The sequence below is a fragment of the Aythya marila genome (genome assembly GCF_965140915.1).
Source record: "Aythya marila genome assembly, chromosome: 2".
In the NCBI taxonomy this organism is placed as follows: Eukaryota; Metazoa; Chordata; class Aves; order Anseriformes; family Anatidae; genus Aythya; species Aythya marila.
Genome location: NC_139043.1, coordinates 67,769,760 through 67,793,661, shown reverse-complemented (window position 1 = coordinate 67,793,661; position 23,902 = coordinate 67,769,760). Strand labels below are relative to the sequence as shown.

The 23,902-nt window shown below is 35.7% G+C and overlaps 1 protein-coding gene across 2 annotated transcripts in view; it reads left to right on the top strand.

Moving 5' to 3' along the window:
- LOC309874216 (programmed cell death 6-interacting protein-like) overlaps positions 1-23,654 on the top strand; it is a 32,872-nt gene extending 9,218 nt beyond the window's left edge. Inside the window, exons 2-18 of one of the 2 annotated variants that reach the window (XM_082752209.1) lie at positions 613-667; positions 2,426-2,495; positions 3,982-4,109; positions 4,654-4,807; positions 7,550-7,650; positions 10,079-10,210; positions 12,139-12,361; positions 13,122-13,245; positions 13,944-14,121; positions 14,591-14,702; positions 15,469-15,638; positions 16,479-16,727; positions 18,003-18,137; positions 19,035-19,129; positions 21,511-21,643; positions 22,021-22,232; positions 23,006-23,654. In XM_082752209.1, the coding sequence (XP_082608335.1) occupies positions 613-667; positions 2,426-2,495; positions 3,982-4,109; positions 4,654-4,807; positions 7,550-7,650; positions 10,079-10,210; positions 12,139-12,361; positions 13,122-13,245; positions 13,944-14,121; positions 14,591-14,702; positions 15,469-15,638; positions 16,479-16,727; positions 18,003-18,137; positions 19,035-19,129; positions 21,511-21,643; positions 22,021-22,232; positions 23,006-23,174 (2,440 nt within the window). In that variant the 3' untranslated portion in view covers positions 23,175-23,654. The remainder of the gene's footprint in view (positions 1-612; positions 668-2,425; positions 2,496-3,981; positions 4,110-4,653; positions 4,808-7,549; positions 7,651-10,078; positions 10,211-12,138; positions 12,362-13,121; positions 13,246-13,943; positions 14,122-14,590; positions 14,703-15,468; positions 15,639-16,478; positions 16,728-18,002; positions 18,138-19,034; positions 19,130-21,510; positions 21,644-22,020; positions 22,233-23,005) is intronic. The other variant, XM_082752210.1, reaches the window with a different exon arrangement.
- The last annotated feature ends 248 nt before the right edge of the window (positions 23,655-23,902 follow it).

Sequence of the window (23,902 nt, the reverse complement as noted above, 5' to 3'; positions counted from 1 at the left end):
ACAGGGAAACTTCTCGTTTTAATTCAGTGACTGCTATAATATGCTGTAATGAAAACTAAAATTGGAACTGGAAAAAATTTATCAAGGATTAAGCTCTTCAATTGATATGTTGCGAGGCAAATGTCATCTATTTCAAACACATTAAAATTTAAACAGGTGTCAATTTGTAGGAGACTAAGTTATAATATTCAGATCAAGGGACCATAGAGTAGCCTGTTAATTGTTAAATGTACTTTAGACATTAAGTCATGCTCCAAAGATGATGTGCTCCTTTATGTTTAGGTATGCAGGGACTCCTTGCCATAACACTTTTCTCATCTATTGTTCATCAGAAGGTGACAGGTGACAGCTTATTCTGTTATGCTCTTCTTCTACTTCGGATTGTGACAGGGTTCCAACATTATCATTCCATCTTAACTTTTTCATCAAGTGAAAAGATCCCCCTAGACAGGATTTCTGTCTGTCCTCCAGATCCTTTATAGCTATGAGTGAACCCCATAATTTATTGGGTGATGGTGGGGAGGTTGTTGTACTCTCTTCTTTACTTGTCAGTGTAAGAAACAAAACTCTTAATTTGATTTAGCTCATGGATCTCTTCCTTTTTTTTTGTAGATATTATGATCAGCTGTGTTCAATTGAACCAAAGTTTCCGTTCTCTGAAAATCAGGTAAGAAGATGTGTCAAACCATTAAACTGAATTGTGATCGTGGCGACTAGGATATGACTGCCAAGCCTGTACCTAATCCACTAAACAATACTTCTCTCAGGCAAGACATTTAAACTATGAGCCTTATTTTCCCAACGTCTGTTTATTTTCAGTCTGTACTCACGAATAGTCTATACTGAAATTTCACCTGTAGTGGCCAGGATTACCTTCATATTAAAGATTCAGAAAACTTCTGCTGTTGGCTGGTGGTTATCGTGCTCTAAATTAGAAAGAGTGTGCTTTGCCAAAATATTCCTCTTCTACTCCTTTCCTTTTCCCAAGAAGTCTATTTCAGACTACGTTATAAATGCTTTTTAAATAACATAATTTATATGGGAAAAGCTTTAGTTAGTAATGATTGGAATATGATGCTTGTTTTTTTGAGGTAGAACAGATGTTTCATTCATAGCTATAACAGAGTAAACCCACTGGTTTACTATTTTTCTGCCTCTGCATCAATAAATTACGTAGTTTCTCTATAGATGTTTTAATTTTTTTTCTTCCCCTAACACATTTCTTTAGAATTTTATGGTTTTGAGGATGAATTCAGCTTAAGAAAATGTCTTTCCTCAAGTGGAGACTGAAGTAGATCTCTGGGCTCCTATATTTTGGGAGGGAAAGATGTAGATTTTCTTTGGAGGCATTTACACGTAGGACAGAAATTCAGTTTCTTTAGCAGATGATATTTGTATGGTAAGGTTATAATTTAAACATTTCTTTCAGACTTAGGGGATTGCAAGGGAGTGGTTTTGATGCAATTCAAACTGATTTTAGTTTTCAGTGTAGCTGCCTTCACTTGTTTGTGAAGTAAAGCCAACCTACACTTTGGTTTTAATGTGTAAAAGTTATGATGTGGTGCTCTGCTAACTCTGATATGTGGAGAACCGGGAAACTTTAGGAACAAGATTTGCAGATCAGTAAACTGTTCTATCAAATTGAAGTAGTCAGTGGAAGCAGGAATGAACAGTTGGGACCAGAAATTCCTGAACTGGCATTTCTGCTAGAGAAAAATGTTACTGCACAGTACTGTGTGCTCTCAGGTTATTCTCCGAGGACATTTTAAAATGAGGGATTTTGTTATCTTTCCTGGGTTCATACATGGCCTACAACCAGTTTTATCAGCTGAATCAAATTGTGGAACTTCAAAGCAGGTTCTGTGAAGTATTTGCATTGTCTATGGAATGTATGCTAGAAGTGTAATATAAAACGCTTTTTACCTGCTTTCTCTTCCCTGAGTGCATTTCCTGGCGGTGGTGCTATTGAATTCACTCTTAATATCATGTTATAAATATTGTATCAAAAAGCAGTGCCAAATATGCTAGTAGTTTGGAACAATGGAAACTGCCTGGTTGGGTAGTTTCATTTAATTGTGAACACCATACCTGTCTGTCAGACTTCATGTGAGAGGAATATCTTAGTTTGGAAGTAATTTTTTCTGTCACTTAGAGGAGGAGTGGAGCTGAAGGTCTATTTTGAGAATTTATCTTGTTTGCTTTAAAAAAAGATTTGAAAAAACTAACAGGAAGAAAAAAAAATATAGTAATTTTTTAAAGTAACTCTTGATGTTTTTCTGACGCTTCCAGAGTGTTTGTAATGTCACTGGTGAATTAAATGTTTTATATTGTTAGAATTAAAAAAGGATAAGTATGTAAATTTGGGATATTTTCTGAAGACTTCATTGTTTATTTTAGAAATAAAGATGTTTTTCACAACTTTCAGGTCTGTGTAACATTTACTTGGAAAGATGCTTTTGATAAAGGATCACTTTTTGGAGGCTCTGTCAAACTGGGTATGTAATCACACCAAGAATGCAAGTGTTAATGATAAAATGTGAGAATATTTTTTTATAGCTGAAAGGTTAATAGTGTTTCTAGTACTATCAGTATAACTTTACACAAGTCCTGCTACATTACTAAGAGATAAATCACTTCTGTTCCTTGGACACCCCCAGCTGACTTTAGTGAAAACGGTTCAAGATGACAAGTTTCAAAGGTAGGCTTTTGGTAAGCCATCTCTTAATTGCTTTTTATAAGTCAGATCCTTTTGAAAAGTGAAATGTCTAAGTGAAACAAGTCCCCTACGGAAGAAGAGTGTTTATCTGGCTTCATTAACATAGTTAGACATCACATGCTCTTCAAGAGACTACTAGAAGGACCTGCCTGCCAATGCACTGAAGTGATTTTTCTGTTACTTTATAAAATGTGTTCAAACAGATTTGAACACTTCAAAAAATAAATTAAATTTGTTTTCTGCAAATGTAAGGAGTTTGAGTCTGTTTCATTGTACTTGCATGGGGACAATTCTGCCCTGCAATTTCTGGGTCATAAAATGGATTTGGAACACTTGCCAATGCAGAAACGAAGACTAAATGCTTTTGAATTAAGTGTAAAGCTGTCCAGTTGTTGTCATTCTCTGTTTCTGTTTATACCTGAGTGTTCATCATGGTTAATGCTGAAGGATGACCATTGCAATTTTGAAGCTGTAGACAAAGCCTGGAAAATCTGTTGCATTAATTCTTTTTTTTAAAAAAAATAATAAAATAAAAATCCATCTTGCATATAGTTTTCTGTTAGCAACTACTGAAAATCTATGCAACTTCCATGTTCTGAATACAGGTGCTAGAGATATGCTTGGGTGAACTATAAGCAGAACAATATACCACATCACTATGTATAAGCAAATGCTGCACAAATTTCCTCGCTCTAATTTTAACTCTTCTAGAAAGTTCTTCTGGATAATCATAGAAACCCATGGTTTGGGTTGGAATCTGAACCATGTAATCTGAAATATGTTGGTTTAAGTTAATAGGTAGAACTATAAACAGATGAGTCTAAGGAAAAGTAATATTGCTAAACAGCTGTTCTCACTGTAGTAAATCACAGTTGAAAAGTAGTCCAAAGTGTAAAATAATTCTAGATATAAAGTATTTTTGCACTTCAGAAACTTTGAAATCGTATCTTCTTGTGCTTTAGTCTTTTGAATGATGTGTAACCTCTACAAGATGTTTGAAAATACACTTCAAAAGAGATTTCCAAATTATTTAATGTATTGTGTAGACCTCTATACTATGGTCTTTATAGTTCCTCACTTAGAAACATTTAGTGGAAGTATTAAACAAGGCTCTGTTCAGCCTTCGGACTAAAGAGGACTTCAACTTTAAAACTTCATTATGATTTGCTTTATTTTTTGATTTGAAACTGTGATTTCCTCTGCAGGATGCTAAAGTACTGAGGATTATTTTCTTAAGTGTGGGTAACTGTCTCTCTTGATTGCAGCCCTGGCGAGTTTGGGGTATGAGAAGACCTGTGTTTTGTTCAACTGTGGAGCACTGGCAAGCCAGATTGCAGCAGAACAGAATCTAGATAATGATGAGGGACTGAAAGCTGCAGCTAAACACTATCAGGTACAGAGACTCCCTGCTTATGCTTTTGAATTCTGTTATTGATCTTAGAACATCAGTTTTATAGCTGCATGTGTTTCTTTCCCTTAATTACAAAGGTAGGTTGACTAATTACCTAGTGTTTTCTTGTGCATATTTGCTAGTTTTGAAGGATTTCATTGCATAACAGTTCCCCTCTTCCCCTACCTCCCAAGAGTGTTGTTAAGTAACAACCTTCAGCTTAAGATTTAGTGACTTTGGCTAATATTCTTGACAAGTTCTATAGCGATAGTCTCTTGTATTCTTCGTGGTAAAATGCAATACATTTTCGCATTCTTACGTGATTAGCCATAGCCAATATGCTTTTACTTGTAGTCAGTCTTCATAAATGTCTCAGTGCAAGTTAACTTTAAGAACAAGAAGTTGCAAGGAATTTTTTTTGGTAGCTAAACAGTAAATGGGATACTGAACAAGTTCTATTTTTTGAAATTATTTTATGTATTATATTTGTAAAAGTAAAAATCTGTTTGAGAATGTGAAGGATAATATATTGTTTTGTTTTGTTTAGTTTGCAAGTGGTGCTTTCCAACACATTAAAGACACTGTTCTGTCAGCATTGAATCGAGAACCCACGGTGGACATCTCTCCCGACACAGTTGGAACTCTCAGTCTTATTATGTTGGCTCAAGCCCAAGAAGTGTTTTTTTTGAAAGCAACAAGAGGTATACTTCTTATGCTTAGGTTAAATATTTAAGTGCTCATTGCAACTTCCATAAAAATTTAAAAGCATATTACATTACTAAGAGCTGGTAAATGGCCTTTCAAATGTTTTTATTTTTCCCATTACGGATTTCCACACCATGCCCACATGCAAATGCGGGTCATTAAACACAAACTACAGATGTCATTTTAGAATTTGTCTAAGGTTCATTTGACAGTGCATTTGTTCCATTTGTTTTTCCTTCTTGTGTTCAAAACAATTAACTTTGGTTTACAAAGGATTTTGTTGGTTTACATATTTTTCCTTCTTGAAAACTAAAATCGTCATCTAAAAGAACCAAGAGTACTAGAAATAGTGCACAGGAGCTTTACCACTACTTCCCTCCTATACATGGGGGATGATCTCATGAGAATTTAGAAAAATGACTGTACAGGGAAACAAAGGACATTTCCTAGGAGTTTAGTGGAATTAAATTGTTCCATTGCCCTTCATTTTTAAGAATGGAACTGTCTAACCTTGTCTAACTTTGAGAATGCCCAGTTTATCTCTGAAAGTGAAATTCTGCAGGTAGAACAAAAATTGGGTCCATAACTGTTAAAGGCTGATTATGAAATAATCATTCAGCAGCAGCATATTTTCATGCAGTTATTGAAGAACATATGCTTCTAGGATCTTACCTGTGGAACACTACCATCTTCAGTACTAGACTGTTTTGCTTTTCTGCTCCTCTCTCTTGGAACAAACTGTACATCTAGAACTTAAAGGTACCCAAAAGTAAAACTAAGGACCTAAAGGTCAGATGTGATGTTCACACCCCCCTATCCCTGCTCTCCACCGTATTGTTTGCAGTACAGTGGAGGAAGGCGAAGTTTATCTTATTTGTATGCTGCTTCACAGGGAAGATTTCTCAAAAGCCTCATAGCCTTACTGCCCTAATCTTAAAAGAATCTTAACCAGAAACTAATGTCCTTCAGCTAAATGATAAACCATGATTATGTTCTTTATTAGGCTGTTTAGCAGTATTTTGGTCTCTGTATATTTGAACATTGCTTTTATATAAGTCCATGACTTGGTCTCATAACTCAAATGCAGCTTCTTGGTGCACTGACGATTAGCATTACATGCAATTTTTCTGTTTTTCGTCTAGCACGAGATGGTCTGTTTAGCAGCCTTACCCAGCTGAGCTTGTTGGTTCTGATGGAACTGAGTTTATCCACAAATTGAAAGCAAAGTTATTTGACAAAAAACAAATTGGTCTGCAAAGTCAAACTCCATTGCAGAACTACAGATTAGTTCCAGAGTTTCTGAAGAACTTAACGTTTTAAATGTCTCAAAGTCTGAATGTTTGCTTGTCCATCTCTAGGCTTGCATAGTAGCTTTGATATTTTAAGGATACATGAATGAAAACAAAAGCCTCTAATGGTGACGGATCCGTTCCGAACTGTTTACATGGACAAATGAATGTCTAATGTTTCTGTTGTTAATGTGGCTAAAGTACTAATATTTTTTTCTCTGTTTAAGCTGAGGCTCTGTGAAAGAATATGTAACTAGCACACACACACACACACACACACACACACACACACAAACACCAGATGGGGTTACAAGGATGTTCTATTTAGGTGTTTTGTTTTTATTAAACATTTAGTGTACTGGAAAGAAACACTAACAAAAAAGTTAGTTGCCAACTCCTTTCTCTCCATATGTCTGTACCCTTTTCCATGGTGAAAAGATCTGTTTGGCATATCTTAAATACATTTATTTCATAGAACATAGATACATCATAGCTCATGTCTGCAGTGTTGTAGATGTGTGTGTGGGCTGGAATGAGCAGCTCACTTGGGATTTGATTTTAGTGAGTAAGTATGCCCTGAAGGCTTCTTACCTCCCATACATCCCACTAATGCTTATCAGTCTGGCAGTATACAAAAATCACCTGAATCAGGAAATGCTTGTTTGTAAGAGCAGCTATTTAGATGGCTGACACTTGCATTGTTTGCCTGCCTTGTCTGTGCAGGCTGAATTGCTAGTGTACGCCAGAGGCCATTATGAAAGGAGATGAAAATTGATAGTGTGTTCCCATTTTAACAGTTCTAGCTTTAGGAACAGGGTGAGAAAAAGAGGCGGGGAATGCTGCTGAGGATGTGGCTCTGCTGTGAAGTAGTGGATGCCAGTTGGAGGAACTCGAGTTACTGATGTTAAAGAATGCCTCCTATAAGTTGACTTCAATGTGGGCCTCTATGGAAAGGACCAGTCCCTTCTCTTCTGCTGCACTTCAAGTTTTTGAGTCTTGACATTCAGTTTGATTAGGGAACAGATCCTGCTGAAAATTGAATATATTTTTTCTGACTATATTTTGCCTAAATTCTTTGTGAGTGACTGCACAAATGCATGTGCTGGCACAAGGAAAGGTCTGAGAAGGAGCTGCCAAAGCTAGAGTGGAACTCTGCTTGTTACTGGCAGCTTGCCCTTGGTACGAGGTGAGGCATCACTCTTAATCCTGCATAAATGCTAGTGGCTACTGAAAGCTTTGTCTTAGGACTGACTGAACTTGCAGTTTCATGACTGAAGTGAAAAAATCTGGAAGCTGCAGCTGGATATCGAAAGCAGAATGGGATTCCACCCTTGTAAAATTATACCCTTGCAATACAGTTGCTGCTTAAAAATAAACAGGTAAATTATGTCATCTTCAAAAATTGATGATAATCATAATTGTTCTTTGTTTTTTCTTCTCCAACCCCAGATAAAATGAAAGACGGTATCATAGCTAAACTAGCTAATCAAGCTGCAGATTATTACGGTGATGCTTACAAACAATGTCAATATAAAGATACTCTGCCCAAGGTTAGTAACCCTCATAGAAATAACATGGGATCTGCTGTTGTTCATAACATGCTTGATGAAGAACACGTAAAATGTTATCCTCAAGAAAAGTTGACTGTGATTGCTACATTTATGTTGTATTTGAACCTGTAACTTAAAAAACAGTGAAGAATCTAGGAAGAAAAATATACTGTTTCTTAAGCAATTAAAAAAAAAAGTGTTTACTTGTGACATTTGTTTAAAGGGATCCTGGGATATTTGATACAATTAGGGATGCCTTAACACACTAAACCTATTTTTCAAACTAACACTTCTTAATGGGGTTTAATTGGCTTCTAGTGTTCAAGTTTTCATTTGAAATTTGTTGTCTTGGTGACAGGATGAATATAGTATCGTTGATCACCTATCTGTTAATGTAAAATATGGCTGAAAGTGTGTCCCCTGTCTGCTTCCCTGCCATCTCCTCTTCTTCTACCCCAAAACAATTTTGGTATTTGTAAGTTATCTCTGTTTAGGCTTGACTGTGTGAGTGGCTTTGATTTTGGCATATACAGGAAGATTTTTTTCCATTCTTTGAATATATACTAAATAACCGGTATTTTAAGAATGAGCAAGTGAAGAAGGCTTTACCCATGATATTCAAATCATAAGACAGTAGAAATTCTTTTGTGCAGTGTGAGTTACTTTAAACTTGGATAAAAGGTACTTTATTTTTTGGTATTGACTCCTGACAGTTATATCAAGCAAAGTAGGAGATCGGTTTACATAGTGCTTTTTGGTTGAATATCTGTGGAAAGCATCCCACACTGCTGATTTTCAGTTATTTCTTGTTCATTGATAGTTTCAGAACCCTAAAATAACCATTCCAGCTTGCAGTGGTTGGTCTTGTTACAAAAGTGAAATATGCTAGATTTACTAAAACGAAGCAAAAAAAATAATGCCTTCCCTATTAGAAAACTTGGTGGAAATATTTTGACCATTGATAAATGAAAAAGGTCAAGGTCTGGTCCTTCAAGTTGATATATGTTCTTAGCCAGATAAGTCTCTTTAATACTTCGGCAATTATTTTCTCTGGAAAAAAATCAGGTCATTTTATTCTTTTCTTGTACTGTAGAATAGAATCTTGATAGCTATACAAACTGTAAGTGCTACTGTACTAAAGTAAAAGCAGTATGCATTTTTATTTTTAAGCAATAAATCTCACAGAAATGCCTTTGCTGTAGGCTAGTTAGTGATATTTTTAACATATATTTTTGGAAAAAATAAAGCCTAATTTAACTTTAAATAGATATTTTACCTAGCTGCAACTTTGGGTTCTTTTGTGTGTGCATGTATTTCCTCTTGTACGTTCACTGGCATTTTACAGATTGGGCCAATTTCTTGCTTAGGTACTGTGGTTGTAATTGAATTCGGAGGGGTGATGAGATTAAGTGAAATTACTGCTTTGTCTTTTGTGCTTGTGAATCTCTCTAAGCAATAGATTTGCTGCCTGTTCCAGTTGTACAGTAATTTGTCAATTGATTATTTGAAATAACATAATAAGGTTTGCTGGTTCTATGAGTTAACATTGGCTCTGAGAGCTGTTACATGTTTAGTTAGGAGTGTGAAATAGAAGGTGATTTGATGTGTCAGGCTCCAGTTGCAACCAGCCTCCCTGGCTGATTTTCTTTAAAATTAGTCCTCTTTTTTTCATTTCTGGTGGGGGCAGTGAGGTTGCACAAATGTGAAGAAGCAGTTTTTATGTACTGAGGTCTTTAAAACATCACTCTGCTTTTCCAGTGCTCCTTGATTTAAGAAATAAAACAGTAAGGCCAAATCCTTGATCAAAGACCATGCCTAATGCTGTGGGGTGCAGTATAATGTTTTCTTCATGTCTTGGTTGGTACTCCTGTGAAGATAAGTGCATTTATATAGAAGTCTAAAAATGACTTTTTAATGGCTTATATCTCAATATTTGTGGTCCTTTTATTTGTTCTTTGTTTTCATGATTCTGGAGTTACTTTCTTGATAGCCTTCTGCTGTTATAAGTGTAATTGCTTCATTACATAAAAAATACCTGTTTTCATCCCTCCCCTTTCTCCCTTCTTTTAAGAATACTGTCTTGGCTTTGTCTTGGGGGTGTTTGGGTATGTTCTTGTAACTATCCTTTCTAATATGTGCATGCACTTCTAATCTTTGGAGTAAATGTTGCGACTTCATGGCTTGAATTTAAATTGTAGTTCATCTAATATAATAGCCATTAAGAATTTTGCAGCAACGTGTTGTTATTTTTAAAAAAAAAAATCTGGATTCAATCCATGCTAAGTTGCATGTTCTCTGACATTTACCTCTAATATTTTAACCTATCTAAACCATTAATTGGGTGATTCTAATTTCCTCTTCTTCCTTTTTCTTCCTGCATCCCATGTTGTCTGTGGTGGTTTATGTGGTTGGACTTTCCCCTGGTCAGTATTTTTATTTCCAGGAGGTGTTTCCTGTTCTGGCTGCAAAGCACTGCATTATGCAGGCCAATGCAGAATATCATCAATCTATCCTGGCGAAACAGCAGAAGAAATTTGGTGAAGAGATTGGGAGGTTACAGGTGTGTAAAATGTATACTTGTTTTCTCACATTTTTCAGAAGAAAAAGTTAAATCATGTTTATCAAATGAATCAAATTACTAGCAGCTGCCAAGATAAATATCTCTGGACTTTAATGATTTTTGGACAGTTTGATACTGCTTGACATATTAAGTCTGTGTTTTTGTATTTACATACGCTTATCTCAGAATATTAGCACATCTGTTATGTTAACTAAATGTTCCTAAGTAATTTTATTAAAATAAATGAAAATTTTCTTATTCTGTACTTAAATCCTTTCCTGCATCCCCAATTTAAACCTTAATTATTTTTGAAAAGCACAAGGGAAGTTTTCAGATGTAGGATTATCACGTTGACATTTTAAAAGTTACTGTTACGCATTTATAGCTTGCTTCTGGATGGAGCTTCACTTTTTTTGCATGTTTGTATAACAATTAAGTGCCTATTATGAACTTCTAATAGCAAATACTATGACTGTTACTGGGTGATGGATGAAGATATATACCTGTTGTTCACTCTTGATTTTGAAATCTGTCTAGCAAAGCTCTTTCTCTAGGATATCACTGTAATGGACTATTAATGCCTTCTTATGTTCAGCCCACATAATGCTCTGTTATACGAAGTATCCCTTCATGCTGAGTAGTTAAGATTTTTTTAGTGAAGTCTGAAGAGAAATATGACATTACCTATTTTAACACTGTCATGAACGAGATGTAGTCAGAAGTTAGTCCTCTCTTTTTATTTGAATATGTTTAGTAAAGTAAAACTTAAATCCTGTCCTCCATAGTTACTACAATGCTGCTTCCATAATTAACATATATGAGAGATCTAGTATCCTTCCTGATGAGCTGCTTTGAGAAATTCAGGTGAAATAAAGTAATACTTTTTTTTTGTTTTGGTAGATCAAACTAGATCAAAGATGGATTAGGCAGGGAGTAGCGTAAGAACAGTTGTTGTAGACTTCCAAATTAAAGTATACATGACACACTCCTGTATCTTCTCCTGTCACCCTGTTTCTTGCAAATGCTAATTAAACGTATAGTATTGGGGGGGAAGGAGACAGAAAAGAACAGAACTGCTATTGAGTGCTTTTTGGCACAATGGAAAATAGAAAAAATGTCAGCAAACTTTAAATATATTTTTAATATCTCTTAGGTTCCACTTCTCAATCCTCAGAACCTTGAGTTCTTGAACTGGTGTGAGTTTACATAAATCTTGACTAAAATTGCTTCTTACATGTTTTTATGTATTTGGAACACAAATGTGTACATGATGAAACAGATACAATCAAAGGATGGTGTTGTCCTCTATCACTCTGAAAATAAATTGGGTGTAGGAAAGCCAGATATATCAGGGTTGTATGTAGATGCAGCAAATGGAAGTGAAGAAACATTGGACCTTGTATTTTATTTTAACGTGCAGTAGGATTTCAGCAATATTTTTCTGCAGCTTCTGAGTTTGAGATTAGGTGTTGGTAGCAGGTGTGAAAACCAGGACTCTGTTCTAGCCTCTTCTGTGCATGTGAGCAAGATTTGAACCTTATCTGCAAAAATGAGCTTTTGATTTCACAAATGAACATGAAAATGACATGGTGACTTTTTTTGAGAACGGGTTTTTGTGGTGTTACTGCCTCTAACCCATATTTGCTTCTTTTTGGTTTTGGGGACTCATAGTGAAACTACTGTGGGATATTAACTTGCCCACTGTTTTTTTTTTTTTCCACTAAACTATTCTAATTGGTAAATTATTTTTTCAATTTTGATACCCAAAAAAATATCCGCCCCATCATTTACAGAAAAGAAGAATATCAACCATATGCTTTGGAAGTATAGTCACTTGGCTAACTGGGACACTCATCTGTTTTCCTAAACAAATATAATGGAGGGAGAGAGAGAACATTTTAATTTTAACTGTGTTTTTTATTTTCTAGCATGCAGCAGACTTGGTTAAAACAGTGGCGTCTCGTTATGATGAATACATAAATGTTAAAGATTTGGTTGACAAAATCAACCGTGCACTTACAGCTGCCAAAAAAGATAATGACTTCATTTATCATGACCGTGTTCCTGACCTGAAAGACTTGGAGCCCATTGGAAAAGCCAGCCTTGTGAAGTCTACTCCTGTTGTTGTTCCCCTCAGTCAGAAATTCACGGGTAAGCAAAGTGGGCGAAGCTTGTCATAATTACTATCTTGTGAAACGCACATGGTCACTAATGCTCCTCTGTGCCATGAAAATGTAAATGTTTACTTCTGAATCTATGAAGTTTACCACAGTTTTTGAAAGTATCATTTTTTTCTAAGTTGTTGTTTTACTGCTTGATGAGCAACATACTAGGAGATTAAATGACAGGTTGAAAGTCATTATCTGCAATGTTATCTTTAAGATATTCTCAGATTTTTCTCAGCTGCTGTTCTTCGATATTAAACCAATCTTTTTAACTTCAGAAAGAACACTAATATTGGGGATAAGTATCAAATCATATAATCTTCACTAATCTAGTTGCTGGCCTTCGTAAAGCTCCAAAATATCAGTTTGTTGTCTGAACAGGGAAGTTCTGAAAAATGATCTGCTCTTGTCTTTCTCCTTTCCTTCCTTTTAAAAAGAGCCTTAAGGAAGATATGACTTGTAGTCATACAGATGTTCTCAATGTAACGCTTTTAAATTACTTCAACTCAATTTCTGCCTTAGATGGAAATCTAAATATTTACAGCTATTGAAATATCCACTATATTAAGCTAGAGAATTGTAGAAATAGATTTATTTTTAACACAGCCTGGGGAGCAGAGAAGAACTATCTTACACTGCGTAGATCGGTCTTCTGTATTACAACCTGTACTAAAGAGCCATGAAGATGTTTGTATCCTTTTACTTTCACAGTGCAATTGCAGTAATTTATGCTCCTTCCCTTGTAGACCTGTTTGAGAAGATGGTTCCATTGCAAGTTCAGCAATCTGTGAGTGTCTATAACCAGAGAAAGGCAGATCTAGTAAACAGGCTAATAGCCCAGATGAGAGAAGCCACAAATTTGGCAAATGGGTAAGTATGGCTTCTTGTTAACTTTATCAAGATGAGTTATGGAACAGCCTCTCAATACTAGTTCCCTTGCAGCCTGTCAACATGCAGATTATGGTAAAGTTTTTTATTCCTGTGTAGTAGGCTGGCAAATTTGAGGTCTATAGTGGTCTAAGTGGAACTACTTGAAATACAGTTTGTTCTTTAGATGCATTCATTTTCTTCAGCCTTTCATCAGTCTTTAGGAATCTGACACTTGCTCAGAAAGAGTTCCACTACCATTAATCTACAGGGATTTTCATGTTTCAGTGGTCAGCTTGATTGAACCAGTGATCCACTATATGGTATTTTTCCCCCAAGATTTTGTTCTTTAATAATAATAAATCTTATCAACCTGAAAGATAGGAATGTAACTCAAGGCAGTTGGTTATTTATTTACCAGATAGTTGTTACTGAAAATGTTTGTCACTTTTGTAGGAGCTAGAAGACTAGGATTTGTTTAGCTTTTAAGAGCTTTGAAACTCGCTTTTAGAGAGGTGTAGTCTAGGAATAAATTTCAAGTATTCAGTTTGATCTTTCTGTCCAAACATATGTTGTACAATGCATCCATTCTGATAATGGACTGTGTGATCATTTATTTGGATAGCAATATTATTAACAGGGTATATTACAGGTATCCAACACATCACACAAGTTGCTGTATAACATGTTGACTTTTTCAGTGTGTTGGCTTCCCTCAATCTTCCGGCTGCAATTGAAGATGTGTCTGGTGATACTGTTCCTCAGTCCATTTTGAACAAGTCCAAGTCTGTGATTGAACAGGGAGGAATTCAGACTGTTGATCAGCTGATCAAAGATTTGCCTGAGCTGCTACAAAGGAACAAAGAAATCTTAGATGAAGTAAGCTCATCAACTGCTAACACTCAAGACATTCTTGGGGAAAAAACAACACACTACCTACCGCTCAACTTGTTTTCTTTAAATGACAATAGAAAAAGTGCATGGTTATACAAAATGCTTGCAACTTTAATAGCATTTTAAAACCACAGTGCTTGTAATAGCACTAAAAATACTGCTTGTAATAGTACTTAAAAAACATGCTGTTTAAGTGTTTAGTCCACACATGCCAAAACCAGGCTGTCACGTATGAATGTTCACTTATGAGTATTTTCTTTTTTAAGATTAAGCTGGGGGAGGCAGGGAAACATTCTGTACAGATTTTAATAATTTGTCTTCTGTATCTTTTATTTACCAAATTAAATTTATACAAGATATTTGTGTTGGTGGTGTTTTCTACACTAGGTATATACTATAGCTATTGCATGTTTACAAGGGGTTATAATGCATGTAACACTTTTAACTCTTGCAGTCCCTACGGTTGTTAGATGAAGAAGAAACTACAGACAATGAACTCCGAACAAAATTTAAAGAACGCTGGCAGCGAACGCCATCCATTGAACTCTATAAGCCTTTAAGGGCAGGTAAAGTTAATATTTCTTGGCTTGGATCTTAGGAATGTTCTAAAAATGTTCATTTTCATTGTGTAAATATAAGTAGTGTTCAGTATTGTGACACTGTCTTTAAAGATACAAATCAGTTTAGGAGAGGGTGTGGTAAAATATCTTTGTTGTTATCTGTGCTATTACTCAGAGTTGAGGGTTATTGTAGAGGAGAGTTTGTTGCTTTTGCAACCATGGCGCGCATGTGAATGCTGAAGTTTCAGAGATGGTACATAACAAAAGATAACTGCCCTCCTAAGAACTTGGTTTCAATTACCACTTACATGGGTCTTTTAGTTTAGTGTGTCTTTGTGTGTTAGTACCTTTTTTTTTTTTTTTTTTTTTGTTATTTCCTAAGGTGTTCGTTTGTCATTGATTTTTCTTTTTTTGCAATGGTTAGTTAAATTACTTACAATCATCACCATATCAGGCTTTCTGTATACTTAGTATGTATTGTTTTGAAGATAGCTAGTACCAGTGCCTTAGTGAAGTGCCTTAGCACAGGCCTTAAAATCTGAGTGGCTCAAACTAGTGTGTATTAATACGCTGTCATATGCCTCTTTGAATAATAGAGATGCTTTGCTTAAGCCGTACTTGTATAGGAAACTTATGATGTTAAGACTTAAAACAAACATTTAATGTGCTGGTCCATAAAAATGTATGAAGACTTGCTGAAGAACATTGAAAACCAGTCTGGTGTGAGACAGGTTTTGAAATGTTAACGCCTGTTTTCTCTGTCCACCACCAGAGGGAGCCAATTTCCATAGTATCTTGAATAAAGCTGTGCAAGCAGATGGGCAAGTTAGAGAATGCTATCAGTCTCACCGGGATACAATTGCACTTCTGTGTAAGCCAGAGGCAGAGCTCAATGCAGCTATTCCTTCTGCTAACCCAGCAAAAACATTACAAGGAAGTGAGGTAAAGCATGGAAATTATTCTCTGTTTTGGATAGAAGGGCTACTCATCTAACAGAATAGACTCAAGTTGACCTATGTGGAGGCTGATTCTTAATTGCTATTGTTTCTATCCCAATTTATGCAGGGTGGTAACTTGTACTTCCAAAAAACTTGCTTGCTTGTTCTGTTTAAAGTTTGCTAGAGTATATTTTGTTATGCTTAATGTAAGGAAGTTCAGTTGCTAAGTACAGCAAGACTGGGTGACAAACAACTGTAAAAGGAGCAGTATTTGATGAATACTTTGTATAGGGTGATAGAAAGTAATGCTCAGGCTCTTGGGCAATTAGATTTAAAATAAATAAATAAATAAATAAATAAATGTTTTCCTGTGTTTTAAAGTATGTTTTTAAGTTTTAAAGTATATTTTAAATCCAGTATTTTAAAGGCAATTACACCAATTTGCTTTCTGAGGAAGTCCTGGCTCATGTTGTAACTTTTCTCATGAAAATCAAATACATTTACTTCAAACCAATTCCTATGTTTACAATATTGTGAGATGCCTGATCTTTTTTCGAAAACAAAACAAAAAAAACATTGTATTTGTAGTAATTCAATGTTATTAGTGGAAGCAGATACTGTAGAGGAGAATATAGCTTGAGGAATGCTTGAAGGTCTTTGTTACGTTGCATTTAGTTTTTAGTCATGAATCCTTAAAACGTCATCTTAAATACATTTGTAAACAGAAGTGCATGCAGCATTATTGCTGGTACCTGTGAGGAGTGCAAGATAGAAACTAATAATAGATTTTTTATTTTTGCAGTAATTCTTCAGAACTCATTAACTTGACAATTTTATTACGTAGGTCGTTAATGTCTTAAGAACTTTGCTGGCTGGTTTGGATGAAGTTAAAAAGGAGAGAGAACAACTGGAAAATGACATGAAAGCTGTAAATTTTGACATGACGAGCAAATTCCTGGCTGCACTTGCACAAGATGGTGCTATAAATGAGGAGGCTATCTCTGTGACTGAGTTGGACAGAATTTATGGAAGTTACACACAGAAAGTGCAGGAGTCCTTGAAAAAGCAGGAAGAACTTCTCAAAAACATTCAGGTACCACCACCTGTCTGTATGTTGTCTTTGCTCTCAAACTATAGCAGCAATTCCTCAACATTTCCAGTACAGTAGAAATCTACAGCTTTTTTTTTTTCTGTAGATATGCTTTCTACTCCATTTTGCTTATGACTGTCATAGAACAATTGATACTCCTTTATCCCTCTGATCACGGAAAAATACAGGGTTTTGGTTTAGTATTCACTGGAAAGAAATGTAGATTTCTAGCAGACTCTGCCAGAGCTCCAGTGTCAGTTCTCTTGGCCCAATTCTGCAGATGGTTTTGCCCTTGAAGAAACTTAACTGTGCGTAAGAAGTTTTGGTTTGGTTTAATCTTTTTTTCCTCCTCCTGTCATCCCATCTGGATAGTTATTTGTGGGATAACAAGCGACCTGTAAGTAAAAATTATTGAAAATTTCTTATACTGTGACTTACCTCAGTCTTAATTTGTCAGTAACACTAGGGACAGGTACCTGAAACATCTGGCAAAAGAGTCGGTCCTAGTGCTTAGACAAATAAGAACAATTGTTTGAGTGATGATGGGGCCTATTTGTGTGCAAGATTACTTGTGACTTCTGACTACAACTTGCACTTATTTTTTCCCTTTCTGAAGAGTTATTGCTTCTAGATGACAATATGGGCACTGCTTTTATCAGGGATCTTATATTCATACATTTCTTAACATAGATACTTCTAAAATCTTGATGGATATTACTTTGATATTTGAGTGTCCTGGAATACAAGTTTGATTGCTGCTTCTGGCAGCTGAAGTAGTCTTTTAAGTTTTTTTCCTAAAAAAATGAGATGCAACTGAGCCTCTTGTCAGTTTTCTTCTTCTCTGGCCTTTTAATAGCTTGCCAATGTTTTGATTTGAGGTAGATTTGAGGTAGAGCTTCTAAAAAAAATTGTAACTTTTGAGATGATTTTATAAATATCAGTGGAGTATAGCACAGCAGAGAGCCTAATTAGTATATTATCTGAAGGAATCTCTATAGTAGGAACTAAAGAATTACCTGGAGGTCAACCAAAGAGAACAGATGATTAGTTGATACCTCCTGCCTGTCAATTAATACACGTTTAATTCTGAAATAGCCACTGCACTTGGCAGTTATCAAGTATCAGAAGTACATTGTGTGGCTGGAAGGTGATGAAGGTAGGCATTGGGAAAAGGGGGTAGAAGCCATGAGTAAAATTAGGAACAGGAGATGCAGAATCTTACATGGAACCAGGCTGCATTATTATCATTGCTCATTTTTTTCCCTTCTTCCTTTTAAGAATGCACATCAAGATTTTTCAAAGATGAAACAATCAAACAATGAATCTAATTTAAGAGAAGAAGTTTTGAAGAACTTAGCTGTGGCAAATGACAAATTTGTGGAACTTGTAGCCAATTTAAAAGAAGGCACAAAGGTAAAGTAATTCTTAAAGAACAGGAAGAATGTTTTATTTACACAGTGAGATGTGAATCTAAAGTCATAATAAACGTCATAGTCAATGCTAGATAGGAGGTACGTTTTTGAAAATTGTACTGCTGAAGTGAGGACAGTGAGTTGCTTGAATTTTGTTTTGACAGCTGTGAAACGCTTTGTTCCTCTCTGAAAAGCAAGCTTTTTTGAGTGTTGATTTATATTGAAATAGGAACAGGTATTGATTACAGCTGAGTAACTAATGCTGAAGGACCCAGAAAAGCCATTTTATATGAAGAATTTTCATTTGTTCTCCCATAATAATTAATCAGTTTATCAAATCCATGTTTTATATACTGCTGGTGCATACATGAGGAAAGATGAGGAGGGCTTTATTTAACTTGCTTTTTTGATCTGGGCTTCTGGAATGTGTCTCTTATTGCTTCAGTACTAAATGCTTTTACTGATTTATTGAATTGGTAGTCTGCTAGAGCAAAAAAAAAAAAAAAGAAAACAAAGCTTTGAAATGTCAATGAAAATTGAATGCATGGAACTGACTGAAGGCAGTAAAATAATTACAAAAAAAAATAAAAAAAAATCCGTATAGTTCCTCACTAAGTGACCAAGTTTTGTTCTGTTTTTAAATAGTCTTTCCAGTCTTGAACTATGTATGTAGTTTTTAATCTTATAAGTATGTACAATTGTACAATATTAGAGGTAAGGACAAGAGCTGGCTAGTGTCTGCTTTGGAAAAGAATACAAATGCACTAGCAAATTTTACTGGAACAGCAGGTTCTGGGCAAAGTAGTAATGTAATGCCTATAACTGGGTCAGTATGTAGAAATACACTAGCATAGAGTCTGAAAGTATTGATTGAGCATGTTAATTTTTTCTTTACTAGTTTTACAATGAGCTGACGGAAATCCTTCTGAAATTCCAAAACAAATGCAGTGACATTGTCTTTGCTCGCAAGACTGAAAGAGATGAACTGCTCAAGTAAGATTTAAATACTTTAAGCATTGTAGAAATTAAGTATTTATCAGAAGGTAATCTTTGGACAAGTTTATTATGGTACTTGATGACACAAGAAAGGATGAATGTGTTGACTATATCCTCTTTGCCTCGTGTGTTAACCCTACTCTCCTTCCCTTGAAAATCTACAAAAATAATAGACATAAATAGTGAATGCTACTTAGAAGTCTGTTTTCCTGTTCCCATATAGTGTGAACATGTGTCATCTTACCATGATTTTACTCTACTGCGTTTTTTGGTGTGCGTCTGGTGGTATTTTATTCTTTTTTTTGAGGAGCTTTTGATTTCTGCATCTTGCCCTTGCTGTCAACTTGGTTTGAGAAGTTATCTAAGTGCTTCAGCATATAATTGACTTCTGTGTCCCCCAGTGTGGTGGAGGGAAAAACACTGGTCTCTGCTCTGTAGTCTGATCTGGTCTGTTATGTTATTATTTAGATTATGTGGGTTGCCTGTGCTACTGAAGAAAGGGAAGTAGTTTTTATCCTTCCTGTGAAGGGAACAGTTGTGTTGTTTTTGTCCCTAGCGTGTGATCAAGTTAGTGTAGTATGCTTCAAATGTAATTTTTGTGCACTTGGTGTAAGAAGAAAGGATAATTGAAAAGGCTCGCCTTTTCCAGTTTTCAGCTTTCTTCAGCAAAGCGCATTGCCTTTAATAAAAAGGGCTAGTTTTTAGTAAAACTATAAGTGGTGAAACTGCAGCTGTTCTGTGCATGTACCTTGTTGTGAATGCTTAGCTCTCAAATTTTACCTTGTCTAACCTCATCCTTTTTGGAATTGCTTTTTACCACTTGGTTATTGTGTTTTAAAATACTTGGCAACCATATACAACCCCTTCCACCTCTTTTTTTTCCCCTCCCTTCCTTCATACGTGAAGTTTGGAAGCTGTAAGCTACTGAACCAAGGCTTAGGTCTGAATATTTCATGTCTCTAATATGTTAGAATTCAGTGTTAAAGAGGTAGGTGTAGTGTTGATATAACATTCAGCTGAATCTTGCAATGATACTCTCTTTTACTTCCTCATGTGTTAACTGTTCACTGACATGAAACTCTCAAGGTTTGCAGAAATGATTGGATTTGGGATATTTGTAGTATGTCTACCAAATGTATTTCTTAGTATGCTCAGCCTATGTTTTTTGGCTGAAATGGTCTGTGTTGTGCACTGTGTCCTACCTGCCCTTCCGCCCCATTAAAATCAAAATACTGGCTGTGGGTTCTGTCTTGATATAGCAAAAATGAATTTGGGGAACTGGTATCTCATGTAGCGCTGGCGACCTTGTTTCATGATTGCCCGCTGGATGACCAGTTTTAATAGTGTTTTAAGCTCTACGTTTGATGTGCTTGGTTGCTGGTTGGCCAAAATAGACTTCATTCTGAAAGCCACCAATCTTTACAGCTTAGTTTTAAGAGAAAATTGCTAACTCCTTCCCTTAGTTATTTTTCTAAGATGGTAGATACTGGTTTTGATAGTTTCAGGATAATAACAGCATTGAATTATTACTCCACTGTCTGCAGCAAGTAGTTTGACATACGTGTATGTAACAGTGTATGTAATGGTGCACGAAGACAGTATTTCCAGCTCTTTATCACCATTCTTTTTTCCTAGTGATACAGCAGGGATAGTTTTCTTGCAAAGGCATTTTTTTTGGAGCTCTTGTTTGTCTCTTTTTTTTTTTTTTTTTTTTCAACCAGTAAAGTTGCTAGTTTTGTTCTCTGGAGCTCACCTTTGCATGCTATATAATAGAAGCCTGTAGTTTGTTGCTAACTAGACTGTATGCCTTTGTCAGTCTCCCTTGTCTTCTGTTTCAGAATACCAGGTATGAAGTTCTAGCTGTTATATGTTGCTATGTATCTTGTATACTATATTTTTATGTGAAGTTTTTTGAAACTTTAACTGCTTCCTGAAGTGTTTTGGAGGAATCTGTCGAATCTCAAGTATTAAATCTTTTGCATTGAATAATATACTCTATCCATCTGAATATGTAACTGCTTCCTCAGAATTTTCATGACAAGCTGACTGTAAAATCTGCTCACTGTTTAATGGAAGCTAAAACATGACACCAAAACCTCCTTGTATCTTACCAAAGTCATATCCAAGAGTAGTGATCTATACCTAGTATTGAGCTGGAACATAAAGATGTTATTAGAATAATAAATGTAACATTTAATCAAAGATTGGCTGGAGGATTTTCTGTAATGAAAGTGATTTGCACTCTAAATTGTTTGAGCTAGCTCACTGATTAGGCTTTAAATATTAAATTTATTTTGTCACTTTTTCTTAATATAGTTTGCTGAAGTGTATAACAATTTGTAAATAAAGCTGTATGTTTGCTTGTCTGTTTTTAATAGAGATTTGCAGCAAAGCATTGCTAGGGAGCCTAGTGCACCCTCTATTCCTCTGCCTACATATCAGACCACACCAGCCGGAGGAGGTAAGCCTGCTGCATCATCGACTCCCACTCCAGCACCCAGAACCATGGTGGTAAGTAAATGCTCCAGAATTGGTGGGTTGGAAATAGAAGGTTCATACTCTGGAAGTCTGATCTATATCTTGTTTATATAACTCCTTAATGTATTGGTGTATTTAGAGAAGGGTAGGAGTGAAATAGAGGGAGAAGTCTCAAAACTTCATGGAGAGTTAGTGGTTTTCATAATTGTATATCTGAAATGGAAAGTTCACTGTTTTCCAGATGCAATGCATTATTATCTGTATAAAGGGAATATAGAATGTCTCTCCTTCTTCTTCTTTTTTTTTTTTTTTTTTTTTTTTTAAAAAAAAAAAAAGTAAATCATAACCAAAGCTTTTAATTCCATGACTTTCTGAAAGAAGCTCCAACTTAATTCACCCTCTTTTGTTAGGGTGCTAAACCACAGCCACCAGCACGGCCACCACCACCAGTGATTTCCGCAGCAAGCAGTTCTACTTCATCTGCACCAACTGGACCAGCTGCAGCTCCTGCGGCTCCTGCTGCAGCTCCTCCTGTTGCTCCTGCTCCGGGAGTCGGTGCATCCAGCACTGCACCATCACAAGCACAGGGACCTCCTTACCCAACTTATCCAGGTTTCCCAGGGTATGCTATTGGAATACTTACGCTGTTGTGTAACCCATAATCTAAAAGCACTTATTTGTGACATATTTAAATTGTTTTTTTATCACTGAACATATGTTTAGTGTTCTTGAGATGTGGTGATTTTTCAGTTTTAATTGTGTAATTCCTGTTGGAATCATTTGCTGACAGTATTTATGGGGGGGTTCATTTTGGTTGCAGGGTTTCTCCTTTTTTTTCCATTTCCCCTTTTTAAAAGGAGGAGATAGGACTGCAGTTCCTTAACCATGGTTTGTGGACTGTTGCCATCCCTTGCATAATTAGTTGGTTTTTATCTCCTAAGTGTTGGCATATCATTTTTTAAATCCTGGTATCTTGCTAAAGATGCTGAAGTACGCAGAACAAATTGCATTTGAGTAGTGTACTTTATTCTGATGCTTTTTCATTTCTTTTGGAGTCAGGACAAGGAGTTGGAAACAGCTGCCATCTTTTTCAGTAGCAGGCTCTGAAAATGTTAATATATGTACAATGATGTTAAGCATAAGAGAATCAGTTTGCATCAGTTCTTCTAGTTTTAGCAAGTTACTTTGCTCTACTTTCGCTCTCCAGTTATGTTCCATGCATTATACTTTGTTTGGTCCTTAAAAGTTGCCACACTTTCTGTTGCACAGAGTAGTATGAAAAGAAAGCTTTTACTGTGATTGCATTTTTTTTGTGTCTATCAATGAGTTAAATTACTTGCAAACTAGTGTTGTCAATGTTTTGCAACTAAAACATGCTTTTTTTTCTTCACACAGGTATTGTCAGATGCCAATGCCAGTAGGCTATAATCCATACATGTATGGCCAGTATAATCTGCCATATGTGCCATCACCTGTCTTTCAGAACCCAGGACAACCACCATATCCAGCATCTCAACAACCTGGATACCCTTTTCCTCAACAGCCTTATTACCCTCAGCAATAGATCTGCACAGAAGCTCTGCTTGTTAAAAATTTGGGAGAAAATTGCAATAAGGATACTAAAACTTCAGCTTCAGTTAATGTACCATACTGAACTGTAGGCAGTCTATAACTCTTGTTCATTGTTAACTGCTCAAAAGTGTCTAGATCAGTTTTTGATTACATGAAACACTCAAAGATCTGTGGCAGCAGTACAGACTGTAGAGTAAAACCAGAACTAGAACCTAATTCAGTGGTCTGAAATTGTACACTACATGTTGGCTAGACCAAAATGTTTCTTTGCAAAAATCCTATTAAAAATGGATTAGATGAGAAAAATGGAGCAGTGCTTGCACTGGGTGTTATATATTCTATGGAACTACATAGCATTTCCTTCTATACTCTTAATGGTTTGTATTTTTTGAGTTTAATTAAAATAAGCTATTTTGTCTAATAATCAAGGCCTTGTAAATCATCAGTAAAAAAATAAATTACGTAAGAATGGTTTAAACACTTGGCATTTTCATTACCATTAAATTATATTTTGTGTGGTTTTAGGTTCTTTCATTTGTCCCTTGACTTACACTTGGCTGTAATGCCAAAATAACATCTCAAATGCTTAGCCTTACAACTGAATTTACACCTCTTCTCCTTGAACCTCTATTTTTTTTGTAAGTCTATAACTAACCATTTTGATACTGGTAGTTGAAGTCTTGTGAATAGAATCCTGTACCTTTTGAAGTGTTTTGGACT